The 27,655-nt window shown below is 26.2% G+C and overlaps 1 protein-coding gene across 2 annotated transcripts; it reads right to left on the reverse strand.

Annotated features, from left to right (window-relative positions):
- Positions 1-810: 810 nt before the first annotated feature.
- Cpr (Cytochrome P450 reductase) lies at positions 811-27,037 on the reverse strand. Of its 2 annotated transcripts, none has more exons than XM_016072908.4 (14): positions 26,810-27,037; positions 20,150-20,322; positions 18,151-18,205; positions 17,727-17,855; positions 14,896-15,045; positions 13,932-14,056; positions 11,587-11,775; positions 10,972-11,085; positions 9,068-9,186; positions 8,205-8,386; positions 7,259-7,408; positions 5,350-5,614; positions 4,154-4,385; positions 811-2,577 (listed from the first exon to the last, which is right to left on the reverse strand). In XM_016072908.4, exons 2-14 carry the CDS (start codon positions 20,317-20,319, stop codon positions 2,433-2,435), a joined length of 2,025 nt encoding a protein of 674 aa, XP_015928394.1. In that variant the 5' UTR covers positions 20,320-20,322; positions 26,810-27,037; the 3' UTR covers positions 811-2,432. The 2 variants fall into 2 exon arrangements, with proteins under 2 accessions (XP_015928394.1, XP_015928396.1); XM_016072910.4 differs by having other exon boundaries at positions 26,806-27,037.
- Between the last annotated feature and the right edge of the window lie 618 nt (positions 27,038-27,655).

Consider the following 27,655-nt stretch of genomic DNA (forward strand, 5'->3'; position numbering starts at 1 on the left):
ACAAGTTTCTTGAGCTGTGCCCATTTTCTTACACGCGCTTTTTTAGCTGTGTTCATTTTCTTAAACAAGAATTTCAAACTGTGTCCATTTCCTTAAACACAAATTTCAAGCGGCGTCCATTTTCTTAAACACGAATTTCAAGCTGCGTCCATTTTCTTAAACACGCATTTTGATTTGTGTCTAGAATAAAAAGTACACCAATGCTATATTTCCAATTAAATACAGTTAAAATATAGAGTTTTCCTACATATTAATTTCTCCGTAATTACGGTATCATCACAGAAACATTTTTAAGAAGATGCACTAAAAGATGTTGACTATTTAGAAGATTAAAAATGTTTCTGAAATATAAATGAAATATGCGTTGCGTGGCTCAGCTTATCTAAAACAATTGCAAATTCATTGAGCAAGGAATCCAAAACTTTAGCTAATGAATGTTTTGGTACAGCTTTTAAATAAAATGTTATTGCAATCTTAATTAAAAAGTCAATTAAGAACTCAGTAGAAATTTAATATATAATTATGAAGAACGCATACTGCCATCACTAAATTAAGCACCAATTTTCAAGAAAATTACTTAAATTTGAAGTTGCCAAACATTTATTTTTAAAGTTTTTTTTCATTGTTTATGAAAGATATATTCTAAAGCATCGATCCCCAAATAGTGTTCTGCGAAGGGGAGCCATCCCCTCTGCAGAAGATCAAAACTGTGATAGCATGATAGCAAAACAACAGGTTGATTAACATTGGTTGGAAACACACTTTTGGAAACCCTGATGTAAGTTTTAAGAGTAAGGAACTAATGCCATATACACGACACATATTTTTTATTTACAACTAAGCAACAAAATTCAATTCTTTCCACCAAAGATGCATTTACTACGTATATGAAACACAATAATCAAATACATACATAATCTTCAGTCACAAGTAAAAAAAATACATAATTGAGAAACACAAAAAACAATTCTTTTAACTGATTAAAACTTGATACTTCGCATTTTGCTATATTGGCACAACTTCCAAAAGAAATGAGAATACACTCAAACAGTTTTACCTCGTAAAAGGGCTTGAAAATACTTCTTAGCAAGCCTATTTTTAAACCAGCCCATAACAAATATAAACAATAAACTCTTAAACATGCAACAACAAAAAGCATTGATTGAAGGTGTTGTTGAGGTGACATAAAAATGGGTGTGAAGTCAAAGTTTATGAAAGACTTGTGAAAATAAATCATTGAATATCTATAAGAATGGGAGCTTTAGAACAATTATTCTTTTTATTAATTTTTTAATAAAATATTTATGAAATGGAATGCATGATATATATCACTGATTTTAGATAAATAATCTATTTATAACTATCAGTATGTTAAGGCACTGGATTTGTATATAAACTAGGTTAGCCAATATATTGAAATAATTAATTGGTAATGTTTCATTAGTATGTAAGCTCGATTAGTGTGCTATATATTTCCCAAAACCAAAAAGTAAATTATAAAGTGTACTGAAACGTTAAAAGCAATAATGAAATGACCCAACTCCAATGTTTCTTAATGATAATTTTTCTTCTTTATCTTATTTGAAATTAAGAGATTAAAAAGAATACTGAAGCTCATGTCTTGCTAAAACTAAAATATGTGAATAATTTTTCAATTTCTTAAAAAAATTAAAACCTATGCAGCAAAATATTGTAGTTTCTATGCTGCTTAAAAACTTTAAATAGGTGTATAACATTATATCAGCTCAAGTAACCATTTGTACACCTCGTATGATTTTGTTTAAAGAAATATAATTTTATGGAGTCATACATAATAAATAATTTCAAAGTTAAAAAATCGCTACAAAAGGAGGGGAAACAATAAGGACTATAAAAATTATTTTAAAATGCTTGATTGTACAAAATAAAACATTAAAATTAAAACATAAGCAACAAATAACTTAAAGTAAAAGCTTTGAGGTAAAAATACAACTTTTACAATACACAAGTCGCATTAATATTTTCAAGTAAAATTAATATAAAAATCATAATTCTTTTATAAATCAATAGTTTAAAATCCACTAAGATTCAATTTTTAGAAAAATTTTGTACAATTTCCACAACCTTTTTACAGCAGAAAAATATTAATATTCAATATTCAAAGCACCTAAAAATAAGAAAATTAATCAAAATATAGATTTGTACTCACAAGAATATACAAAACAGATTGTACAGTAAAAATATGAGATGGGGACTAAAATCATTGAAAAGTTGTTCAAATGTATTTTCAAATAAATGATTAACTCCCATATCAAGTTACAGATATTCAATTTCATTCTTTATAAAAAATAAATAGACATGATTAAAAGTAATTCATGATAAACTAAACCATAGAATAGTTTAGAGAAAGAGATAATAGCTTAATTGAATAGTCTCTATGAAAAATTAAATGGTTAACTCCACACATCAGCAGAATATCTTCTTTGGGATTCCATTTTCTTGATATAAGCTTCAGCTTCACTCTTAGATTTCTGGCCAAATTCTTCTACGATTTCCAAAATAATGTTGTGAACATCTTTAGCCATATGCCTAGCATCACTGAAACAAAATAATTATAGAAATTTAATACACTATATGCATATATATTTTAAGTCACATTGTAAATTATTAAGAAATACTCAAAAAATTGATATAAAAGATGTGTATAAAAAATTAACAGCTAGTTAAGCATTGCCAGAGCTCATTCTAGGCAGGGTAAACAGAGCACAGCACCCTGCTGCCCTTTTAGTCAAAGGAATCAACCCTGTTGCCCCTGAAGTAAATTAGTGCCCTGATGTATAAGACTCCATACCCTTTTTGCTCTTTCTTTCCTTAACCCTTTAAAATATGTTAATTTATTAATAAAAATTCTTAATTAATATGATAGCTTTGCTACTTTAAGCAAAGTAAAAATAAAAAAATTTCTTTAACTAATTGACAATGTTTTTTAATAGAACATGTAAATCACATAGAAAGAAATTACTGCCTTTTTAGAATAATAATGCCCTTTATTTAAACTCTTGCACCCTGCCCCTTTTTCTGCCTAGAATGAGCTCTGCATTGCTAATAGATAAGTTTATTTACTATATGAACACACAAAACATTAAAAAAAAATTCTAAAACTTAATCATTTCTTTACAATGCATTAAATTTATAATTATCTTTCTTAATAATTACTTTTTCAATTTAATAGGTTAAAAGTGTACAGCAATAGACTTTTTAAATGAATTTAAAAAGGTATTTACAATAGTAATTTAAATGCCTTATAACATAGTTCATCAGGTAAGTTTTCTTTGATTATGTCCATTGTTCATTTCTTATATTAGTTTTATATGTGTTTATCTTATTGTTATTGCAAGTCAGTTACTTAGAAGGCAGCAGTTAAGGCAGCAGCAATTTAAAATTGAACATTAAGTTTTAAATTATTTGTAATAGATTTTGCAAAAAAAAACTTTTTTTAACCAGGAAGAAGCTATAAAAAGATTGTAATATTTATTCACCCAAAAAGTATTAATATATTAAAATGCATAAGTGCTTAGATTGCAAAGTTGATGGGCTTAAAATAATAAGCATTATAGAAAATGTTTTGAAAAAATATGCAAGCATTATTATAATATAAATTGTAACAGAGTTAAAACTTATTTTTTGATTTATTAGTAATTGAGTTACAACTTTTGTTGATTTTAATGGAAGTCACATGAAATATATTGAATATTTTTACATACATCATTGCATTCTTTCGGTTCGTTTTAATGAGAGACAAAATTAAATTTCCTTAAATTAATTTAAACATCTCTTTTAACCCATAAAAGTATTAATCACAAAACCATTTTGAAGAGGAAACATTTGAAATAGTGATTTCAAACAAAACTGATGGCATATATAATTGGGCCTGAACTAAAACTCATAACTGTTTGAAAGGTGTAAAAAATTATTAATATTATTCAATATATTCCTATTAGTAAGTTGAATACAACTACACTACGAAATTAAACACATAAAATTAAATTCAAATAATGTGCCAAAATAATTTTTAACTATTCAGGATTAAAATTCAAAGTATGTTAAATGTAAGGATTTTATTTGTTTCAAATTTAAAATTTTTACTAGAAAAAGGTATGCAGCATTAACTTACCCACAAACATAAATGTGACCATTTTGTTCACCAATCACTTTCCAGATTTCAGCTTTGTTCTCTCTTAAAAGATGAGTTACATATCTCTTTTCAGGTTGATCTCTAGAGAAAGCTAAATGAAGGTGAGTAAGCACTCCTTCATCTACATACTTCTTCAGCTCCTCTGCATATAAGTAATCCTGTTTTTCATGACGGCATCCAAAGTACAAAATAGTGTCACCAACAGGTTTGCCTATTTCAAAATCAATATTTAGAATTAGTTTCATAGGGAGGATTCTATATTAGCTATTATTTCTACTCATTAATTTCAGGGTGAAAGCTACTCAGAAAACAATTTTTAGCATGCCTAGATAGCATATAAAAATTGTACTTCTTATTAAAAAAAACAGCCAATAGGAATTATGTAATAATTTTTGTATATTTTTTATTCAATTCAGTAAAAAAATTATGTCAACACTACTTGGCTGGATAATAAGGGAGCAGTTTAGATAAGCTATTATTTCTACTCATTCGATTCAGGGTGAAAGCTACCCAGAAAACAATTTTCAGCATGACTAGATAGCATATAAGAATTGTACTTTCTATACAAAAATTATTACATAGTTCCTATTGGCCATTTTTGTTATATTTTTTATTTAATTCTGTAAAAAAATTATGTCAACACTACTTGACTGGATAACAAGGGAGCATTTTAGATAAGCTATTATTTCTACGCATTCGATTCAGGGTGAAAGCTACACAGAAAATAATTTTTAGCATGCCTAGATAGCATATAAAAATTCTACTTTTTATACAAAAATTATTACATTGTTCCTATTGGCTATTTTTATGACATTTTTTATTCAATTCAGTAAAAAAAAAAATGTCAACAATACTTGACTGGATAACAATGTTTAAGTTTCCCAGTCCTTAATCTCTTAGTAAGTTCAAGATAGAAGCAAAAACTTATCTAAGGTGAGGGATAACTTCTAAAACCTAAGCTTAAACTTTAAAAATCAATTCCACTACATAGGAATTGGCCTTTGAATACATAATATAACTCACTAAATTTGATCCAGTATTTAGTTTCTGTGTTTAATTTACATTTAATTAATAATTAACAATTTTATATGCAATATATTTACTATAACGCAAATTTAATTACAGCTCCTTATAATTTAATAACTATTTAAATTAAGCGCAAAACTTTGCCATACCTTCTGATTTCAAAAATGCTCTTTCTTGAATGAAACCTCTAAAAGGTGCTAAACCAGTACCAGGCCCAATCATTATAACAGGAGTTAGCGATTTACTGGGAAGTCTGAACTGAGAGCGACGAACAAAAATAGGTATTTTAGTGATATTTCCATTAGAAGGTTTCAAGGTTGTGAACCAGCCAGTGGTGACACCTGTATTATGACGATTGGTTTTTGTCATATAATCTATCAAGACAGCAGTAACGTGTATTGAGGTAGGGTAAATCTGAAAATGCAAAAAAACAATGTCAAGTCTTTAAATATTGTTCATGTAAATGACTAATGAATAAAATACAATATACATACTCTACAAAATAGGTTTGACATTTTGACCAGAAGAAAACCTATTTCTACAAAGACTTAGGAAGAAACTAAAAATGAACCATTGCAGTGTTCTCCTTAAGCCTTTTTAAAAAGACAGCCTGCCCTACCAATCTCCCAATCTTTATAAATGCACCCTATTTTTGCCATTTTGTAAATATATGCAGCCATCCCTTAAAAACAGTGTCCTTTTATTCATTTTCCATTTTGAAAATAATTATTTCACTGTTTAAATACTAATTACACACTGGTAAAACTATCTGATTTCTCTATTACAAATATTTAGTTTGTTAAAAATATTCTCAACTGGTTAAATTTTTATAAGGATCTCTTTTTTCAGGGCTAAGTACGTTAATATTTTGTAAGTGGTTTTAAATGTATGCATAATGCTTGCCTTTTAGCATGCCTTTAATTTCTTTTATAAACTGCAAATTTTCTCATATTTGATAATGAGAGAGAATAAATTTTTTAAAACATACACATAAATAGTATAAGAGGGTAATTTAAAAATTATTGACTACAAAATTCAGTTATTACAAAATATTACACATTTTGAGAAATTTTTATGGAGCCAAGCTAAAAGTGCCCTTTTCTAAGAGGAAGGGCTTTGCCTTTTTTTATTTCTACAGAGAACACTGAAATGGTTTAGCAAGAATAGCTAAAATTTAAACAAATTTAATATAGCATAGTCAAATGTTTTTTGCAAACAATAACATACATATTATCCAATTAGTTTGTTTTATATACCAAATAAATTGTGAATTTAATATGTGATTTCTTAATTTAATAGTATTAATAAAATTTTATTATTGTAAAATAAAGTTTTACTTAATATATTAAAGTATTTGAATTATTGGATTATAAGTTTACATACATTTAAAAATGATGCATAATAAACAGCCTAGAAATAAATGATTGCAATCTTATTTAAATAATATTACAACTGTTAAAATATAAGAGAATATTTTTGAAAGCTTTTTACATTTCTTCTAGGTAAATATTTCCCATGAGTTTTATTCACTTATGTGTTATTTCCAACTTTTATAACATATTAAAACATTATTTTTTTTAAGATTGTGGCTCCCTTCAAAAAGTTAGCCACCACAAGTAATATCAAAGTTACTTTGAATATATATTTCATTTTTAATAACCTATTATAATATGTGACAATATTAACCCTTAACGGTCCAGAAATACTTCAAGTTTACTTCTCATCCATATTAATAATTATTAATAATTACATAATTATTTACAATTTTATTAAATCATAAATATGATAACATTCAGTGTGATACGAAAAATTTCATCTTCTTGTTATCTTGCAAAAAGAAAACCTATATTTATAACAATTATTTTTAAAAGATTACAAGTTTTGCTGTAAAATAAAGTTATATATCCAATATTAAGATTATAACCTGTCTGTAAATAGAAAAAAAAGAAGAAAACGTAAGGAAAGATAATATAGAAACAAATTTAAAAATTTAATTAAAATTCTAATGAATGCTTAAGTAATATGTAAACTTAATGCAAAGAAAAATTTATAACTTACTTTAGGTGAAGATGAGATGGAATAATATCGAGCCTGTAATCTAGGTAACAATTCCAAAATATGATCCAAAGGAGGCTTTAAGGATGGAATATCTTCAAGGATGTGTATTATACTTCTACTGTGTTCAACTGCCCATTCTAAGTATTTATGCTAAGAAAAAAAAGAAGAAATTGCTGGTATTAATAAATGGCAAGTTTTCAATAAACATGATACAATACCAAAATTTACTTTAGCACTTTATAAAACATAGAAATAAGACTTCACCTTTATGTAAAAATATGCAAAGCTGGAAAATTCAAATTAAAAAAATTTTTTAAATAAAATCAAAAACTTGTAACTATTTTAAAAGTTTGATTACTGTTAAAGCTGATAACTGTATGACTATAAATAAAATTATAATTTTTAACAGCCCTTAAATCACAATGAATTAAGGAAAATTAAGGTCATACATAAATTGACACCTTGAATAGCATAAATTTTCAGAATAAAGAAAATATGCTTTAACATTTTCGTAAATAATTACTTAAACTCAACACTCAACATTCTACAGCACCATCTGTTGAGGACAAAAAAATATTTTTGCCATCAGTAGATATTTATCCCAATTTTTTTTTTTCAGATTTCTTCAACAAATTTGAGGAAATTTGAGAATAAACTGGTAAACAGGAGATAGTCGTAAAATACAGGAGTCTTCGTTAAAAAACTTGGCAAGTATGTAAATATTTTCTATGACTTAATATCAAACACCTCTGATTTATAGAATGAGAAACACAAAATACTGTAAAATCACTATACTATTCAATCTGAAAAAAACTACAACTCGCAGTTGAAGATTTTTGGAATAATTTCTCTAGTTTTTCATAAAAATAACAATATTGTGAAATTAAATCTAAAAAAATGCAGTCTGAATACATTTTTAAAATTTTACTTCAAATAGAAAACTTACTTTTCCTTCTTCTGAAGAGGTAGCCATCAATTTTAGCATTTTCTTATCCTCTTCATCTTCAGCATACTCTGAAATTTCCTTAAGGACATGAGTACGTGGAACACTTGTGATGTCTACGTAATGCAGCAATGCAGTACGGTAAGTAGTCGGACATGGGAATGGATGCTTTTTTGTACTATCCTCTGAAGAAAAATATATTTCAAAAATTAAAAGTGGAAATATTTTAGGATATTTGGAAATATATTAAGACACAAAATTTCACAAGTTACTTTATAAATTAAAAATTGCTATTTTCAATAACTAGAGACAATCAAATGTTTTCTTGTAATCTGAAGAATGATTTAAATTCATAATGCCCTTTAAAATAAAGAAGTTCAGAGATTAATCTAAAATACCACCAAACAAACTTAAAAAATTTCACTAAAAAGAAATTACATATAGTCAATAAAACTAATAGACATATGAAGTGCCATAACAAAGAAAGGACTCTTTAGTATTTTATTTTGCTAAAATATAAAAAATTAATATTTCTTTTAACTAATTTTATTGATTACTATATTATCACATTCCCATTTATATATAAATTTTAATTTTGAGTGTTTGACCAAAATAAACTAGAAATTTTATTTTAAAAAAAATTGTTACTCATACTAAAATTATTTTCCTCCAACGATCTGAGAAAAAAATTTAAAGTATCTCTAATGCAAAAAATTATTAATACAAAGCTACATATCTAAAAAACAAAGTTTATGTTTAAAAATAATTATAAATAAAAATTATAACTATTATTTATAATTTGACTGGTTCAAACATTAGCTCACTAGTTAAGTAAAACATATTGGTTATATGTATGTGATACTAACCATCTAAATTGTTCAAACTGAATACAGTGTCTAAATCCACATTTAAGAGCTTTCCAATCTTTTCAACAAGTTCAGGATTATTGGTGGGATAAACAGCTACATGATCACCAGCTTCATACCTTTGAAAATTGATAAAAAGAAAACATGAGAATACTTTCAAGCCATTATCAGCAGAGCATAAAACAGTACCATTGATCCCTTTTTTAAAAAAAAATTATAATTATTAAAATATATAGGCTATTAAAAAAACACTAAATAACAGCTTTAAGAAAGTGAGATTTCTTGCACAAAGCTCTTATATTTTAGTTTTAACTATACAACACAGTTTTATTCAGTCAAATCACTAAATTCTGAAGATATTAAACTTTTTCTACAGCATATTAAACCATCAGAGTGAGAAAATTAAGATTTTAACAGTTCAAATGATTTTTGGGGATTTATAGATTTTCATTGTGGGCAAAAGATAAAAAGCATGGCTTTAAGGCTAATTTACTCATACATCACATAAAACCTTTTACTTAGAATTGGACTGTACTTAAATACTAAGCAAGAAGCCAGGCTTAAAATATATTATGATATATTCTAAAATTAAAAATAAATAAATAAATAAAAACCCAAATGTATTTAGAAATGTATAAAAAATATTCTGCAAAATGTAACAATCTTAGAAAAACCAATAGAAGTGTGAACAAACTCAGCATATAAATTTAAAAATATGATAAAAAATTGTGTGCTTCTCTCAAAGTGTGTTTCTGGAAATTTTTCTGACAAATCATATTTGAGCAGAAAAATTTGTGTGCTATTATAGAATTAAGACTTCAGAAATTGTTATAATTTTGTAAAACTAATATATTTATGATTTTTACAGTCTTAATTTTCATTTATTAAAATTTAGTGATAGTATCCTTCTGGTAATACTCTATTAAGTTAAAAGAGAACTTTTTAAATAGCCCTTAACAAAATTTCAATTTAGGTCAACAAAAACTTATAAAATATTGATAAATTAAGAATTATAAACAATAAAAGGATTTATAACTAAAGATTTTCTCTGTATATTTTGTTTCTCAAAGAAGTTTAAATAAAATACAATTTTTAGTGCAGAGCTCCCTAACCAAATATAATTTTCCATAGAAATCTTTCCAGCAATGAGGTATCCCTCTCATTTTTAAGATATAATCTGAGTTGGAACTTAGTATATTCAGAATATTTAGATCTGACAAATTTCCAAAATAATATAGGATTTAACTTAATATACCGTTCAGTTAAAACAGGTGTTACAAAATATCACAACTGAAAGAAACTTATTGCAGAGCTAAATAATTCAATAAAACACTAAAAACAAGTCTTTTTGAATAGAATGATCCTCAAAAGAGTACCTTCAAAATTAAAATTTGATTTAATGCTTTAGAATGAGCCATGGTGGCTCAGGGGATGCGGTGATCTTGGTACGATTCCCAGAGATGGCTGATATAAAGAAATTCAGCACCAAAGGTCGCACCGACCACACAGCTGACATAAAATATCTTTAGTGGTAGATGGATCATGGGTTCGAGTCCCCCTGACATCATGCTAACTGTGGAAGGGTTTCGTGGCTTTCCTGTCCATGTCAAGCAAATACGGATAAGTTTCATCAAAAAGTCCTCCACGAAAGCATATCTCTCCTAATACTTGATCCAAGAGTTCCCTTGTCTTCTGGATTGCGTTCAAAATTACAAGGATACAGAGTTGAACTTTGGTAGCCGTGTAAGCCCAAACTTGGGTCGACTGTTCAACAACGGTTTTAAAATATAAAATAAAATGCTTCAGTTTATATCCGAGTCGAAATTAAAATAAAAACATTACGCATAATTTCATCCAACACCTTCTTTTTAATCTACAAATCCAATATAGTAACAGCTACTTACCTAATTTTTGAACCAGTTATATCCAGCTCAATGTGCATGCATGATCTATCCCCGGTGTACAACTCTCTGTTTTCAATAAGAGTGCTTAAGAATGGATTTTTAGGATCAAAGGGTCTGAAAAATTATAACTTAGTTATATTTCAAATAATAATTACATCAATGAATTTGAAAACTAATTTTAATACATGACAAAGACAGAAAAAAAAACAATCAATATTTTTCTCATAATAGTAATCTTAAAAAATTTCTACATGCTAAAACTACAAGTACTTTTTAAAAGATTATGATTAATAATGAGAAGTTTAATGGTTATCTCATTTTTCAAATCTCTTTCAAATATGAGCAAAATAAAAATGAGAAGTTTAATGGTTATTTTTTTTTAAAAAGAAAGAATATTTTTACGCTATAAGAAGTGCTTTTAAATCAACATATGTATTAAGTGATAAAGGGAATTTTTCTTAGGTAGTTAATACTATGTAGCTAATATATAAAAATATAGTAATGTTAAAATTTTCAAGAACTATTAAAACAATTTCTTGGTTCATTGCTAATAAAAATCATAAATTTAAAAAAAAAAACACACACACACACATGAAGTGAGTATAAATCACTTACGGTCTTTGGTTTCTATAGGAATTCAATCTTGCATGTTCACCAGTAAAAATCTTCTCTTCATTTATCTCATCGTGAATGACCAACTCATATTGTCTTAGATTAACATCTTCTCCGAAGCTTTCAATATTAAAATGCTCACAGACAGCACCCCAAAATCTTTCCTTCCAAGTAATGAAATCCTCTTCAATACTATAAACAAAAAGTATAAAGATATATAGCCAATAAACATATAGAACTAGTTAATGTAAAGAGAAAAATTAACATATATCATCAGAGCCGGATTATACCTTTTGTAGGCCCTAGGCATAGCCGTTTTTGGGCTCCACTCCTCCCCTCTTTTCAAAATATATGCTAAAATCTGCGTAGTTTGGAATTCAACAGCATAATACAAGATTTCGTTGAATCCAAAATTCGCAAAAAAGTAATATATTAGATCATAAGATTCTGCAAAATAATTTATTACCGAAAAATATTATATTTTTATTTGTATCTTCATCATTTTGTGCAAAATACACTTGTTGTTTTTAAAGCTAAATTATTTTTTCTCCCAAGTTTTTTGTAGGACCCTGAATTTCGCAGGCCCTAGGCACATGCCTAGTGTACCTATAGGTTAATCCGGCCCTGTATATCATTCATTATAATAAGAAAAGAAAAAAGATAAAGTAGACACTTGAGAAATTTTTTCTATATATTACTATAAAGTAAAACATTTTAGGAATGTAGCTATTAGTAGGTATGGACTATGACTTTTAATGTAACAAGAAACTTGGATAAATGTTAATTGTATTTATATTCCGAGAAATATTAACGCTAGAATGGCTGAACATTGCTCTATACCTAGGAAGACTGAAGGGGCCAGTTAGGACCTTCCCAGATTGTTTGTGTAGAATAAATTAGCTATGCAAAATCTTAAAATATAATAATTAATTTAACAAAAATATATTACAGACTTGATCATCAAAATTATAAGGTATTTTATTCGATTTGGTTAACATAATATATTACAGACTTGATCATCAAAATTATAAGGTTATTTATTCAATTTGGTTAACAAAAACATTCAATTCAATTATATGTATACATTAGTTTTTCAGATAATTTAGTTTCTTTTCTCTATAAATAATAATTAAAAAATGTATTGAAATATTCTACTGAAACTAGGGTACCTTACAAATACCATAGGTTAACTTATACCCAAAAATACCTGGGGTAAAGAAATGTCTACCAAAATACCTAAGGGGCGACTCTGGCCCTTCCAGTCATTCTAGGTATAAGGTTCTATACATACATTTCTAAAAGGCTAATATATTTATGATTAAATCAGGGTATCTGCTACATTTTAGATTTTCAAATTCATGACTTTCCATGCCTAATTCCAAGAACTTTTCATGACTTAACGAAGTTACTATTTTCTCTGACAAAAACAGAATAATAAATTTAAAAAGCATTATAATAACATTAATTAAAATGATAGGTATAACCAAAACTGTTATACTCTACATCTGCATGTTTATTGATTTTAAATTTAAAAAACAGAGTAAAGAAAGAGTTGAAGCAATAAAATAGCTGAAAAAATAATAGCTGAGCAAATAAACAGAAAGGAAAGAAATACTCCTGATTTTTCTGCTCTCATTTCGGAATTAAAAATATTTGCCAATGACTGGCTTGCCTCAGCTAGAATTTTAAATTGATAAAATAAAAAAAAGATGAATAATAATAATTCTGAAGACACATAAGTTTAAAAGAAACTTCGCTCTAGAAATGATGTTTTTTCTTTCATTTTTCGAAAGAACAGCATAATTTTTAAAGAAAATGATTAAAACTTTTTATAGTTTAATAAAATTTGACTCAAAGTGGGGATTTTGTTACAAATTCAGATATTCGGAACACCATGAAATTGGGGAGGGATTCCATTTTAAAAATAAAATTTTTCAGCGACCTAAATCTATGACTTTCCATGATTTTTTTTTTCAAAAATAGTTAAATTCATGACATTTCTGACAAATTTTGTTCAATACCGAAATTCATGACTTTCCATGATTTTTCATGACTTTCCAGATGCGTGGATACCCTGGTAAATAAGCAGTTAAAGTGGATCAAATGGTGAAAAGTCATAAACACTCAACACTTTTAGTAAGTTCCTTTTTCAAATTACAGAGCAACAAAAAAATGAGAAGTGCCAAATTGGCTCCATCCCCTATTAACTAAAAATATAAACAAAAATAAAATGACTCATATTACAAAAACAATATAACATCTGGAATGGTATTTCACTAACTGAGTATATTACTAAAACAACTTCACCAAAGGTTTAAAATTTTGTATATCACATAAGTAATACATACTTTGCATCATCATCTCCAAGACCCAACTCAAATACTCTTGTAGCACCCAATTCCTCTAGTCGCTTATCAACATATATTCCCATTGAGTTGTAATGTTCATATGTTTTATTACCAAGACCAAATACCTGAAAAACCAGTATGAAGTTTACTACTTAACAATTTTTTCAGCTATGATATATACCCATAAAATACAAATAATGTGAGGGTAATATACAAAAGTAAATAAGATCTATTAGTCTTAAACAATTACAGGCTTATTTTTTAAGCAAAACTATTGCTAAATGTAAAACAATATTTTATTGTAAATTGTACCAGTACGTTTACTAAAACATTTTAAGAAGATTTGGTATTGGTTTTTGAATAATCTAAGTTAAATCAATGCTTTTACCTGTTGTTAATATAGACATTTAAAATATGTTATGAAAGTTCTCTATTCAGATTATTAATAAGAAATGAGTTAAGTTTTAAAATACTTTACAAATCACTAATTGTAAAATAATTTAAACACATTTTTAAAATATAATTTGCAAATAAAAATAAAATAATTTATAAGAGTCATATGAATTCTTTTAATAACATATTCTAAAGTAAGAAAAAAGCACAAATTTATACGAACTACAATTCAATAAATGGTTCCAATCAGAAGTAGTTTCTCATTTTAAATTTACTCTTGTTAAATTAAATTTAAAGCAAATGATATAAAAATTTAATTTTGAAAGTTGTGCATAATTTGCAAAATAATTTAAATATATTTATATATATATTTTTTTTAAATTTAAATTAATGTATGAGAAGAAGACGTAAAAAATAAAAAATAAAGAACATATTCATTTAAAATAGACAAATAAAGCATAGAATATTAGATATCATTTCTCAACTATTATTTCTTTTAATAAAGAAAAAAAAAACATTTGCAATCATGATAAATAAAAACAATGAAATATCAAATGAAAATAAAACATACAGCAAAATTTAAGCCAGATAAATCAACTTCACCAGACTGCAACCACTGATAATATTCTTGAGCATTATCAGTAGGATCTCCTTCCCCATAGGTCGCCATGCAAAATATAGCAAGTGAATTTTCTATTTCAGGCACTTTAGCCAAATCTTCCTAAAAATTAATAATTGAAAATATATAAATGTAAATTTACCTAATTTTACTAAAAACTGCATATCTTCGTCAGACATAAAATACTTAAATATAATAATCTATTATTATTGTTAATTATAAATCGCAAAAGAAAATTAACTAAAACAATATTTATAGAAATACAAATAAACTAGCCGTCTTAGTTAACAACTTGGTTATCATTTTAACCTCACCATTTCACGGCACTTCACTGCATTGTTTGTCATTGTGATAATATAATATTTTAGTCATTTATAATAAAATAAATAAATAAATAAAAACTTTAAGTGAACCTTTATGGGATTCTAAACATTGGCTTATAATTTTGAAGGAACCTGTGAAAAGTTGTATAAGATGGAATTTAAACCGAATGTTCAAAACCTATATGATATAGTCTGATTCATAAAGTGGTAAAAAAGAATGAATCTTATAGGATGATCAATGCTCTCAATATTTGATCATAATAAATATAAAAATATCTAGTTTGATAGCATTTTTTTAAACAATCATGAAAAAATTATATAAATTATAACACCCTTCAAGTAAGTATATAACCAAAGTTCAGAGAAAAAATTTCTGAAATTAAGTAAAAATTTGAAGACAAACAAAATAAGCAACAAAATCTAACTCTCAGTATAAGACAAATTAGGAATTTCAATAAATTTAATTGCATCATCAGCTAAAAATTCCGCTTTATACGGAATTCATGTGAGATGGCCTAGTTTAGTTCAACACTTAAAGAAACATAGAAACATTTAACTAAGCGTAAATGTACAATTAAATATTACATGATGATGTAACCAGATTTTTTTTATATTATCTATTAAACTTTAAAAATACCTTAGGAAAACAAAAATGTTTACTATTAATCTATTTTCTAAACTAAATCTCATTTGTTTTAATTAAACTATATCTCTTCCTTAAAAAAAAAGCACATATTTTTTGGAGATAAAGATTGATTGTTATTTTGATGACTGATATTTAACATTTATCCCTTGTAACGAATGTTGCAGTCAAAGTTAACAACAGCATGAAACTATTTGAAATGAAATTGATATAAAATCATATCTTCATGATATCAAATCAATATTATATTTAAATAGGAAATAAATAGCATAATTTTTCTGTTGTTTACTTTTTGTGATAACAGTTTTTTTCTGATAAGTCTTTTGTTTATTTCAATTATTTTTTTTAATGAGTAAAATAAAAATCTATTACGTAAGAGGCCGTTCAACTTCAATTACAATAAGTAAGCATGCTTCTGGAAAATTTGAACTTATCCTCTTCTAATTGTCAACAAAATAAGCAAACACAAATCTCACATGCGTATGGAAATAAGGAGGTAATATATGTTAAATTTTGCTTTAATTTGACTTTTTGCTGTAGTAATCTGACTTTTTTTTTATACAATTAAAAATATTATATGGGGCTTTAACAGCTTAACATAAACATTGCTTATAACCGACCTCCTTCTTTTTGATATTAAAAAAATTCTACAGCCAAAAGGCTAATTTTCTTTTTAATATGATGACCAAAACTGAAACAAGATTAACAGTGTGAACAATTTCAAAGAATTTAATTCTGTGATTTTTTACTAGCATAATTAGTTAAAATTTAAAAAAGTTAGAGCGAAAGTCCAAAATCTAGATTCTTAAAATCTATTATTTTAAAATTCATACTTGAATTAGTAGAAATTGCTATGTTTAAAACACACACAAAAATCAGGAAAAACAGGTCAAAAAGTTTAAAATCGAGACAAAACAATTTACAACATGAAAATCAGGGGCAAATGACTACGAACCCTGAATAAATACATTTTATATGCATGGTAAAAAAAAAAAATTTCATGTTTATGGTATTATCATAATTTACATAATAAGACAATATCATAAATGCTAATCCTCCATTAAATTATTTCAATTACAGAATGCTAATCATTAAAAACTGAGTGTGTACTAAATAATTTATCACAATTGTTATTATCAACTTAGATAGGGAAACAATAATGATTTTGGTGCTCCAAAAGAGAACATGTTCTTTAAACAAAATGTTGAAATAAATATTCCAAACTTAAACACTTGCAACAACAACATTATTACACATAAAAAGGAAAAGTTAAGTTAAAATTTTGTTCTCAAAAGTAAAATACTACAGAACCAAATATGTATGACTCAAAAGTTGCATAATTATATAAAATATTAGGCTGAACAAGTTAAAAATAGAATAATGAAGTCATATTGAATGAATCTAAACAATCACAGAATATCTTAACTTCACTGCAATTATTAAAGTAATCAAAGTTTTTTTAGTTATAAAACTAATATGTAAGCTTTGAAAAAAAATATGCATCAGCTCAAATGACATCAAACTGTACTATTCTTCCCTGCGTTACAAAAGTTACAGTCATCAATGCAAAAATCAAAAGTCATTACTAATTATATTGGAAAAAATTTTCTCGAACCCTTACAGACATCTAAGAATCAATCAAATAATTCAGCCCTTGAAAATTTGCACTCTGTTGTAGCTCAATTTTTTAAAAAAAGTTTTAGAGTCATATAAACAAATTTAAGATAAAGCATTACAAAACAGATCAAATTACAGATAAGATCAAGACAAATTACAGATAAAACAGATCTTGATTGAATCAAAAACTAGTAGTGTACCATTTCATAATCTTCAGGATCAGCAACCATTGCTTTCATTCCATATCTATTAGCTTCTTTAGCTAAACGGGCAGCAAATTCTTCAGCAGTACCAGTTTGAGAACCGTAAAAAACAATAACCCTTCTACCCTAAAATAAAGTTTTAAAATAATTAATAATTGACTTAAAATAATTAATAATTGATTTAAAATAATTAATAATTGAGATCATTTGCATTAGAGCATTAAATTTTACATAAACATGACTATATAGAACACTTTTATACTAGAATTGGAACATGTAACCTCTCAATCTATGAAAGCTAACTCACTTTCACTAAGTTATTCTTTTTAAATAAAAAGGTATGGGGAATAGATACTTATTTATTATAAACATTGATTGAGAAACTGAAAATACATATAAAAAGTTAATGAGAATTACTTACTGTTGATTTCATTTTAGTGATAAAACTGGAGTCATCTGTAGCAAATGTGTTGGGCCTGTTGAAACACAATTTAAAATATATTTAACTATAAGTTAACTATACTATACATAAGTTTGTTAACTATACATAAAATATATAATTAATACATTTTATATGTAACTATATATTAAATGTCAACACAATATGAAAATAAACATTAAATATGAAAATACACAATATGAAAATAAACATTAAATATGAAAATACACAATATGAAAATATATATTAAATGCCATAACAATAGATTAATAAAAATTTTAATTTAACAAAATAGTGCTAATTTGAAATAAATAATTATGCAATATTTCTTGAGCTTATTTACAAAATCTGACATTTCACTTAATTTTTAAACACTTCTGTTTAATTATTTTTGCATAGAGAAATGCAGTCATTTTTGTATAATTAAGTTAATACATTATACTAAATAAAAATATCTATATTTTGCACAGGACTGACTGATGTGCCAATTAATTTAGAAAGAGTAGTCTTGGATATCTTTTGACCTTTTGTTCAATCCAATTGTTTTCAATTGCTGTCAGAATTTCACTACTCCATTAGGAAATTCTGGCAGCATAACTTTAAATATTGCTTGTGTCATTAACTTACACCAGCTTGTTTCAACAGTATTTACTTAGGATAAATATTCTACTTGTCCTTTTGAAATACAATTAAAAAAACTATATATGACATAGAAGCAGTCAGGAAAATGGCAGATTAATCCTCAATGATAGTAGAATTAAGGGGGGGGGGAATAAAAATTCTTCAATTTGAAATTTAAATTAATAAACATTCATAAGCTATCAAGCTATTTAGCCTCTACCTGACTTGAGGACTCAAAAACTAATTACTGAGATTCATAAAAGAATGCTTTTCAAGTAAAAAAAATGTCTTGGCTTTTCCTACAAAATTCAATCATATAGAGAATTTTTTCAAAACAAAAAAAAAATCGAAACAAAAGAGACAAGGAAATCTTTAAATCAAAACTTAAGGACTGTAAGAAAAAAAGAGGTGGAGTTGAAGGCCATGAAAACAATGAGAACCTTGTGTAGTAAAATAATCTTAATTTTTTTTCAAAAAATAAATTTAAATACAACTGAAATCACTAATCATGGGTTGCATGTGCTTATTATGAAAACACTCAATATAATGGAACCAAATGATGGAGCTAAATCTGAGGAAAGATAAACAAGAAAAAATAAAAGGAAAGATTACTAGGGTACCTCAAGTTTTTAGGATCCATATTTACCTGAAGATCGTAAATCACAGCAGAAGTGTTCATTAAATTGTTCGTAAAAATAATTTGCCATTATAGTAGTTGTAAGAATTGAATTTTTCAGCTTAACTAAAACCATGTAGTTCTTATGAAATCATGACAATTGATGTCATGTTTTGGAATCAGTGGAATATATTTTTATATTATATGTTAAATCTACATTAAATTTTTAAACAGATGAGTTTCATGACAATACATAAAATATTAAACATTGCAGACTGAATTTTAAGTAGCTCGTGTCACAGCTCGTTTATAGGATGGATCCATTCATACAGCCATTCATTAATCCACAGATCATAATTTTGAACTGAACCAGAGAATGATTAATCTACAATTCAGTACCCCCTAGAGGTAATGGGAACATGAAAGACTTTGTGAACCGACAGGTTTAAAGTACTCCAGTTACCATTTACTACACTTCAGCCGTCAGGGATCAAACTCCCGCCTAATTGAACATGGGCTTCAGCACCCTACCAACCAGGATATCCCAGGGATATTTGCTAACCTTAATCTATATTAAATTGGTTTGACTGCCAGTATCTCATATTTTCATACAGTATGAATGTAATTTTTTTTTTTTAATTGGTGCTCCAAGAAAATTTTACAGTATACCAAACTTTGTATGCGCACCAGGTAACTCCCTATTTTAGCTTAACTTTACTTATCGAAGATTTTAAATATACTTACTCAATTGAAAAAGATCTAACGGGTTCTTCTTTCTTCTTGCGACAGAAATAAAACAAAGTTCCAAGAGCCAGAACTAAAATGATAATTCCATCAAAAACACCAAAAAGCTGTTGCTCAAGAATGGATCCTGCCTCTTCTACAGGAACTATTTTTTCTGCACTTGCCTCCATTGTCTATAAAATTGAATAATAAAATTAATTATAGAAACTTAAAGTTATAATTTATTTTTCTGTAATACAGCAAATATTTAAATAAAAATAAATAAATATAAAAAGACAGATGGATTAATTTCAGAACATTATTATAACTCTTATAACAAAAGTCTTAAGAAATGTAAGGCATGCAAAATTTTAAAATTAATATGATTAAGATAACTGCAAAAGATAAGAAACATGATCCTGAAAAATCTACAGATTTCTAATTGTTAATTTTCAATTAATATTTTCAATATTTTTACTCATGGTAGCAGCCCAGCAATGGCCACTTTTAGCTTAAAAATCACTATGATCATTAAATGGCAGTTTTCCATTTCAAACTGTACAAAATAAAAATCATAATTTTATTAGTGTACTATTAGGTACATAATTCAAGTCCATTCACACAAATGTATATCTTTCCATTACTTTTCATCGGAAATTTAAAAGGCAATTTAAAGAAATTTTAGTAAATAGAACCGCTTTATACGACAAAATTATAAAAATTTACCATGTTGCAGACAGACATCATGATCTTTCATGAACAAAACAAAAGGATTAGAATCTTTATTTCAATTTTTATGCTATATAAATTCTAAGATTAATAGCCTGAATACATTTTAAGATGAATTTAATATAGCAAATCTTTATCAATATTTTGACCATTAATGTCACGAACTTAAATAATCATAAAATGACATACTTAACCAGTTAGATTTAGAACAGCAAATTTCTTGCAATTAATCTCACAAATTTTTTTCATATAACTAAAATGCAATTTAATCTTCCACTTATTTTATGCTGCTAAACATTTTTATTATAATAGTGATATTAATGTTCTGAAGAATAGAATCAAGTGGACCTTTTTAATAATAATTTCTTTATTTAAACTAAACGACTTCATTAAGAAGCATTTTCAGTAAACAAGATATGGCCATAATATGTCTTAAAAAAGTAAACATTTGACTTTTTGACTAATAAACTACAAGGTCAAATTTTTCCCAGTAGAACACTGTTTCTTTATGAAGCAACAAAAAAGAAACTACAGTTAGCCTTTGCAGAAATGGAAGTTCTATTCTGAACAGAGGCTAGGATCTACAGTTGAAATATTAATGTGTGGTGTGCATGCAAAAAAATTAAAATAAATAACACTTGAATAAAATTTGATCTCATAATAAAATTTTTACATTATAATATCCAACCTTAATGGTTAAGAGTCTAAACCTAAATATACGAATTAATTTGTGCAGACAATAGTTAAAGAGTTACAAAATGAAATACAAAACGGACTTTCTTAGATTAAACTCTCTTTTTATTTTTTAACCTTCAAATACAAGGAAAGAGGGTATGTTTTTTCAGAGAAAGTACGTCTCTGTCTACCAACTGCACAAATTTATTAGCAAATTAAAGCCATTAAGATTGCCTCTAAGTACCTTTCTTCCTTGGGTCATAAGTTTTTAAGATGTTCTACCTTTTATATTTTGCTCTGTCCACCTGCATATAAACACTACAGAAAGAAGCTTAGTTTTATTAGAGTTATTATATTCCAAGTAACACTAATAATTCCCCATATCAGGCTTTATATTACAAAATCTTTTTTTTTTTTAATTTAACATTTATGCCAGTATTATTTTAAAAGTACTGAAGATATTTCTATATTGTGATCTGTTGCGCAAACTACAATTGCCAAGGCGTCGAATGAATTTTAAACTTGCACATTCAAAAAATAAAATAAAAAAATGTGTAGAGGTTTGCCCAGAGGTGGCTATGAGTTATATACTTTGAGTTGATTCCCTTCTGTAAAGCTTTCTTTACAGTTTCTTTTGGGCTGCTGCCCAAAAGTTGCAAGGCATTGTGATTTTTTTGCCTCAGATCATGATGACAGAAATCTTCCAAAGCTACTAAATGAGCAAGTTTACTAAATTATTAAAATGCTTCAAAGGTTATATCAATTTTTAAAAACAACATCATAAATCATAAATTACTGCATTACACACTTAAAATAAATAAAAAATAAGAAAATGCCAAAAATACTTTCAAAAAAATATTTTTTAATTCTTAAAGAACAAAAATAAAATAAATTACTGAATAAAATAATTTAAAGAATGTAACTCATAGAAATCAAACCAAATAATTATTCTTACATAAATTAGACTTCAGCAATGTTAAATTTAAAATATTTGCATGAAACACTCAGCCATGCAGCAGATATATTCGAACTTTTCTACTAAGTTAATTGTTTGGTTTTTAGTATACATTATCAGGCTCATTGTTACTAATAAAATAGAACTTGAACATAATATATGATGTAAAAAGATATTTCTTTATATTTTTGTAAAAAATCAAATTTCAGGAAACAAGATAAATTTCTATTAACTCTTTATCTCGCCTGACATTCACAAAAGAATGAAATTTGTTATCACACAAGATTGGCACCTGGATCTATTCAAGGATTCTGATTCAGTCTACTGCATTGTATTCATAATTACAGGTGTTTCAACATATTTTATTTGCCCATTGGTTTTGTTCTATTTTACTTGCTTAAACATATAACAAGTTAAAACTTTCTATAGAACACTCATATATTTAACAACTGGTCATTTAGAGCTAACTTTAACATATAACAAATTAAGACTCGTATTTTTTGCATATAAAAAGTTTATAAAAAGTTTTTACAGGAAGAAAAAAGCATATTTTACTCATATAAACTAAAACCAGTCTCTGAACCATGCTATGAAAAAAAATTTATACTTAATAAGATACTTAAAAACAAAAGTACTATTAGGTACATTTTATACGAATATTTTATACATTAAGTCCTTTTAATACAAAGTTTAATAAATTATCAATTAAAATAATTATTAATAGTTATTACTGTAATTATTATAGACATTAATTAAAATGAATTATTAATTAATTATAAATTAATAATTAGTTTACAGGTAAAAGAATCACTAAATTTAGTTAGCCACTTGTATAATTCAATGGAATAAAAAAACTGAATTGTAAAGTCTTGACAGACAAATAATTTACCATAACTTGAGAAATAATTCACACTATTTCCTACTAATTTAAAATAAATAGGTGATTAAAAAAATTATAAAATTCTCTTACAATCATTAACCCCTTAATGCAGATTTTTTGAAAAAAACACGCCAAAAAAAATTTTTTTTTTCATGTAAAAAAACACACTTCTCCTGGGTTCAACTTTTCATCGGTGTGCAATTTTGATATACTGCGCTTTTGTTCCATGGAAAAAGGATATATTTCATTTTCGAGTAAATAAGTGTTACAGCTTACAATCCCATGTAATTGATAAATATCAATAAAAGTTTTTCTTTTCCTTAGTTTTTGCTCTGTTATTTTCAAATCTTGATCATATCTGAGTGTGAAAAAATTGTAGAATCATAAAATACAAAGCCACTCGAGTTATCTAGAGTGTTCACAGCTTGGCCTGTTTCGCGCACTCAAATTAACTCGAACGCACAAGTTAAGGGGTTATAGACCACTACTAAGGACCTATATTAAGTACCCCTTCCTTTTTCTCATAACTAAAATAGAAAAGGAAACTAAACAGGGAAAAAAACTTATCTAAAACTGCTCATTATATTAACTTTTAAAAAAAATAAATCCCACAACAGCCCACGGTGGGCCATGGAAATTAAGGCTCCACAACTTCATGAGTAACAGCATGATTGTGGCAATATGGTCAACACTGTGCATAGGCAATTTTTTCTTCCCAGGCAAGCTGGTCCCATTGATAAGAAGTTGGGTGGGTGGGCTTCAAGCCACCATTGGGGATTGAACCCTAGTCTTTCTCGAGACAGTTTAGAGCCTAAGACATTGTTGCTCATATTATTTTAAACCAATAAAAAATTAAACAATGTTCACAATCAAGGACTGGTACTCTTACTGAACTTACTCAACTGATAATAACCTATTAACTGTCAATACACAAAACACACTACCATAATTTCATGAATACTAAAACTATATATGGCAGAATAATAACCTGGAAATGTGAGGCTTTGCATTAGAATTTTGTGTTAAATAATTTCCCATATAATTAAATTTACCAAATGACCATGGTAATATATATTTGGAGCAGGTCAATATATATTAACATTTTAAAATAATTTTTAATTAAAAATTGTTAAAATAAATATTTATTATTTACAAATAAAATTTTATACAGATTGTAAAATTAATCGACAATTACATTGTGTTGACGCTAGATTTAAAAATTATTTTCAAACATTATGTTGAATGTTTTTCATTAGCCTAAGCCATTATTATGCACATAAGAAAAATAGAACATTATAAATGCTTTTTTTTAATTAATGTATTAATTTAAAAAAACTTAATTAACAAGAAGCACTGAAAATATACATGAAATGACATTAAGAAAGTGGCAAAAAGCTCTTTTGACTGATGTTGGAATTTTGATGAGACTGGATATTACAAATACAACTATAAAAATTATAATAAGCTATTTCAGTATTAAATTACTTCTAAATTACAATCGTTGATTTTATATTTTAATTAATTAATTTAAACTTAAGAAATTTGTTTATAGAGGGATACTATTAAATATTTATTTTTTATGTTTTTCTTTATATCATGGATGTTTATATTTTCCTTTGTATCATGGAATTGCTTTAACATAGTTTATAGAGAATTGCAGTTCATAAAATTAAGCTCTACTATGGTTTATAGAATTAAATTACATAACCATTTATATTCGATGTTAACTTATGTGCAACTAAATTTATAAAATAGTAAAGATTAAACTTTTTGAATGAAGACTAACACAACCAAAGGATAATTAGAACGAAAAAAATATTCACATATTACTCACAATAAAAACTTATTTTGGACTAGCTCAATACAAGAGGCCCAACAAATATTCTTTAATCCGAAGTTAATTAAATTCTAATAAATTCAGGATATTAATCTCAACATGAAATATAATTTTAAGAAGATTTACAAGATCACGGCATAATTATGCATCAGAAACTAAAATTGGATATTATTATGAGCAAATAATGTAACCAAATCGTTCAACTCTGTTAAAGAATTTTGTGTACTTTTCCACTTTGCAGAAGAAAAAGTTGCCAATGTTAAGTAACCAACTGGTGACCAATATATAAAGTAAAGTCACCAGTTCAGCTGGGTTGTTTTCGTTTATTTAATAATTATTTTTCATCATTCAATCATTTTTTTAAAAGAAATATAAATAAACACATAAAATAGCTGACTCTACTTGTGCTGGCAAAATGGGAAAGTACGGAGTTTTTAAATAATTTTCTGAATAGTTAGCATAACCAATACACAAAATAATGAATATGCTTAGGTTAATAGAAAACATATTTAACATTCCCAAAACCAGTTTTCTATAATTTAGTTTGTTTTCTTTCCACCATGTATTTAGTTACAAAATTAAAAACAAATTAAATAGAATTTAAAGAATTCACAATGAGAATTAATAGGGATATTATTTAAGAACTTCAAGGAAAGGGAGTCAAATTCATGGAACAATGATCATCTAAATGCAAAATTAATAACTTCTCAAAAATACATATATTTACCATCAATATTGTTTTTCCTTAATATGCATACATAAAAAATCCATTCAAATTTATATGAAAATGTAACCTTTTAAATTTTACTTAACTTTCTAAACATTTTTTAGAGCTTAAGATACCAAAATATTTTGCCTTATTTTATAAAATAAACATTTTGATGTTATCCATTGAATTTTGTGTCAAATATTTAACTTTAATGTTCGTTTTAAATAAAATTAATAATTAAGACACACTTTAAAAAAGAAATTATTTCCAAATTTTATAACGTAATTTTATTATTTACTTCGGAAATAATTATTGCAGTTCTCTGTTCGTCAACTTTGGAAGATAACGAAAAATGAGAGAGCATTTTCTATTAATTTTTATTAACATTCTAAAATTTATAAATTTAAACATAAAATTAATAAACCAAGGCACATTTTAGGAAACAAATTATTCTTTAATTTGGGTTCAACAGTAAATGAGAAAGGAAAAAAACATACTAAATTGATTCATAATTTTTATAGATGTTTTCTGAGTTTTATATTTAGACTTAAATTGTGAGATAAATTTGATAAATTAAAACACATTATAAAAAAATTAATCCTTATATGAAATTGAGCAATATTTAAAACCTAATCCTAATACAATTTTTAGGTAAAATATTAATGTAGAGATTTCCTCTGGTATTTCAACTTAAGACCACAACATTTAAAAAAAAGAAACAAATAGATTTATAAAAAAAAAATATAATTTGAGAAACATGAACGTTATAAATGTAATCGTTAAATTTTCACTTCGATCAAAACTTTAAATAAATCAATATATAACTAAATCTAATAATGTAGTAAGAAATTGCAAATATTTATTTCATGTTGACACACATTACCAAACTTACTTACGTAATATTATGATTAAGATGTGTAGATTAGAAACACGAACAAAAACAATTTGAGAAATAATTGGACGATAATTCACAAATAATCCAATATTAGCTCCAAATCTAAAACTTCAATAAAATATTCCCCAATTTGTCCTTAATATAAGGACCTGGGTTCGGTGTTGATCGCCAGCACTGCAAGAGTTGAAAGAAAGATAAACAACAAAATTATCGTAGACTAGACGCTAACGATTGCAGCGACATCTTCGTTTTTAACACGTGAAATCGTCATCACAAGTTTCAATTTAGATAAACGCACATTTATTTTGTTATATAATTCGTCGCATTACAAAAAAAGAATGCTTTTTTTTATTAGCAATAGGATAAGTAAAAAAGCGCAACCATTTTTCTTTTCAACAAAATAATAACTTCACCTTAAAAAGATTGCTGACGTATGTTCTAACTATTTAAAAAAAAAAAAACAATCTTCTTATAAAATGTAGACCTTTATAATTAAATTATTTTTCATAATGCAATTTTTAAAAATTTTGATTGAAAATACATTAATACATATTTCGCAAAATGAAATTAGGGAATTCCTAAAGTCTGTATTTATAATGTCAGAAACACCTAACAGAAGTTTTTCTAAAGAAAATTCGTTTATATTTCTTTCGTCTTAAAATTATAATGACAAAAAAAAAGATAAAAATTTTTGAAAATTTTAATTTATGAAAAAATTTTGATTTTTGAAACAATTTTAATTTTTTAAATGTTCATTTTTGATTTATTTTTAACGACGTATTTTTTTTTAAATCTAAGAAATCTTCATCAATTATGTAAAATAAATGAACATAAAAAATTACTGTAT

Source organism: Parasteatoda tepidariorum, chromosome 2 (assembly GCF_982258835.1).
Source record: "Parasteatoda tepidariorum strain Cologne lab strain chromosome 2, Ptep-v5.0, whole genome shotgun sequence".
Taxonomy (NCBI): Eukaryota; Metazoa; Arthropoda; class Arachnida; order Araneae; family Theridiidae; genus Parasteatoda; species Parasteatoda tepidariorum.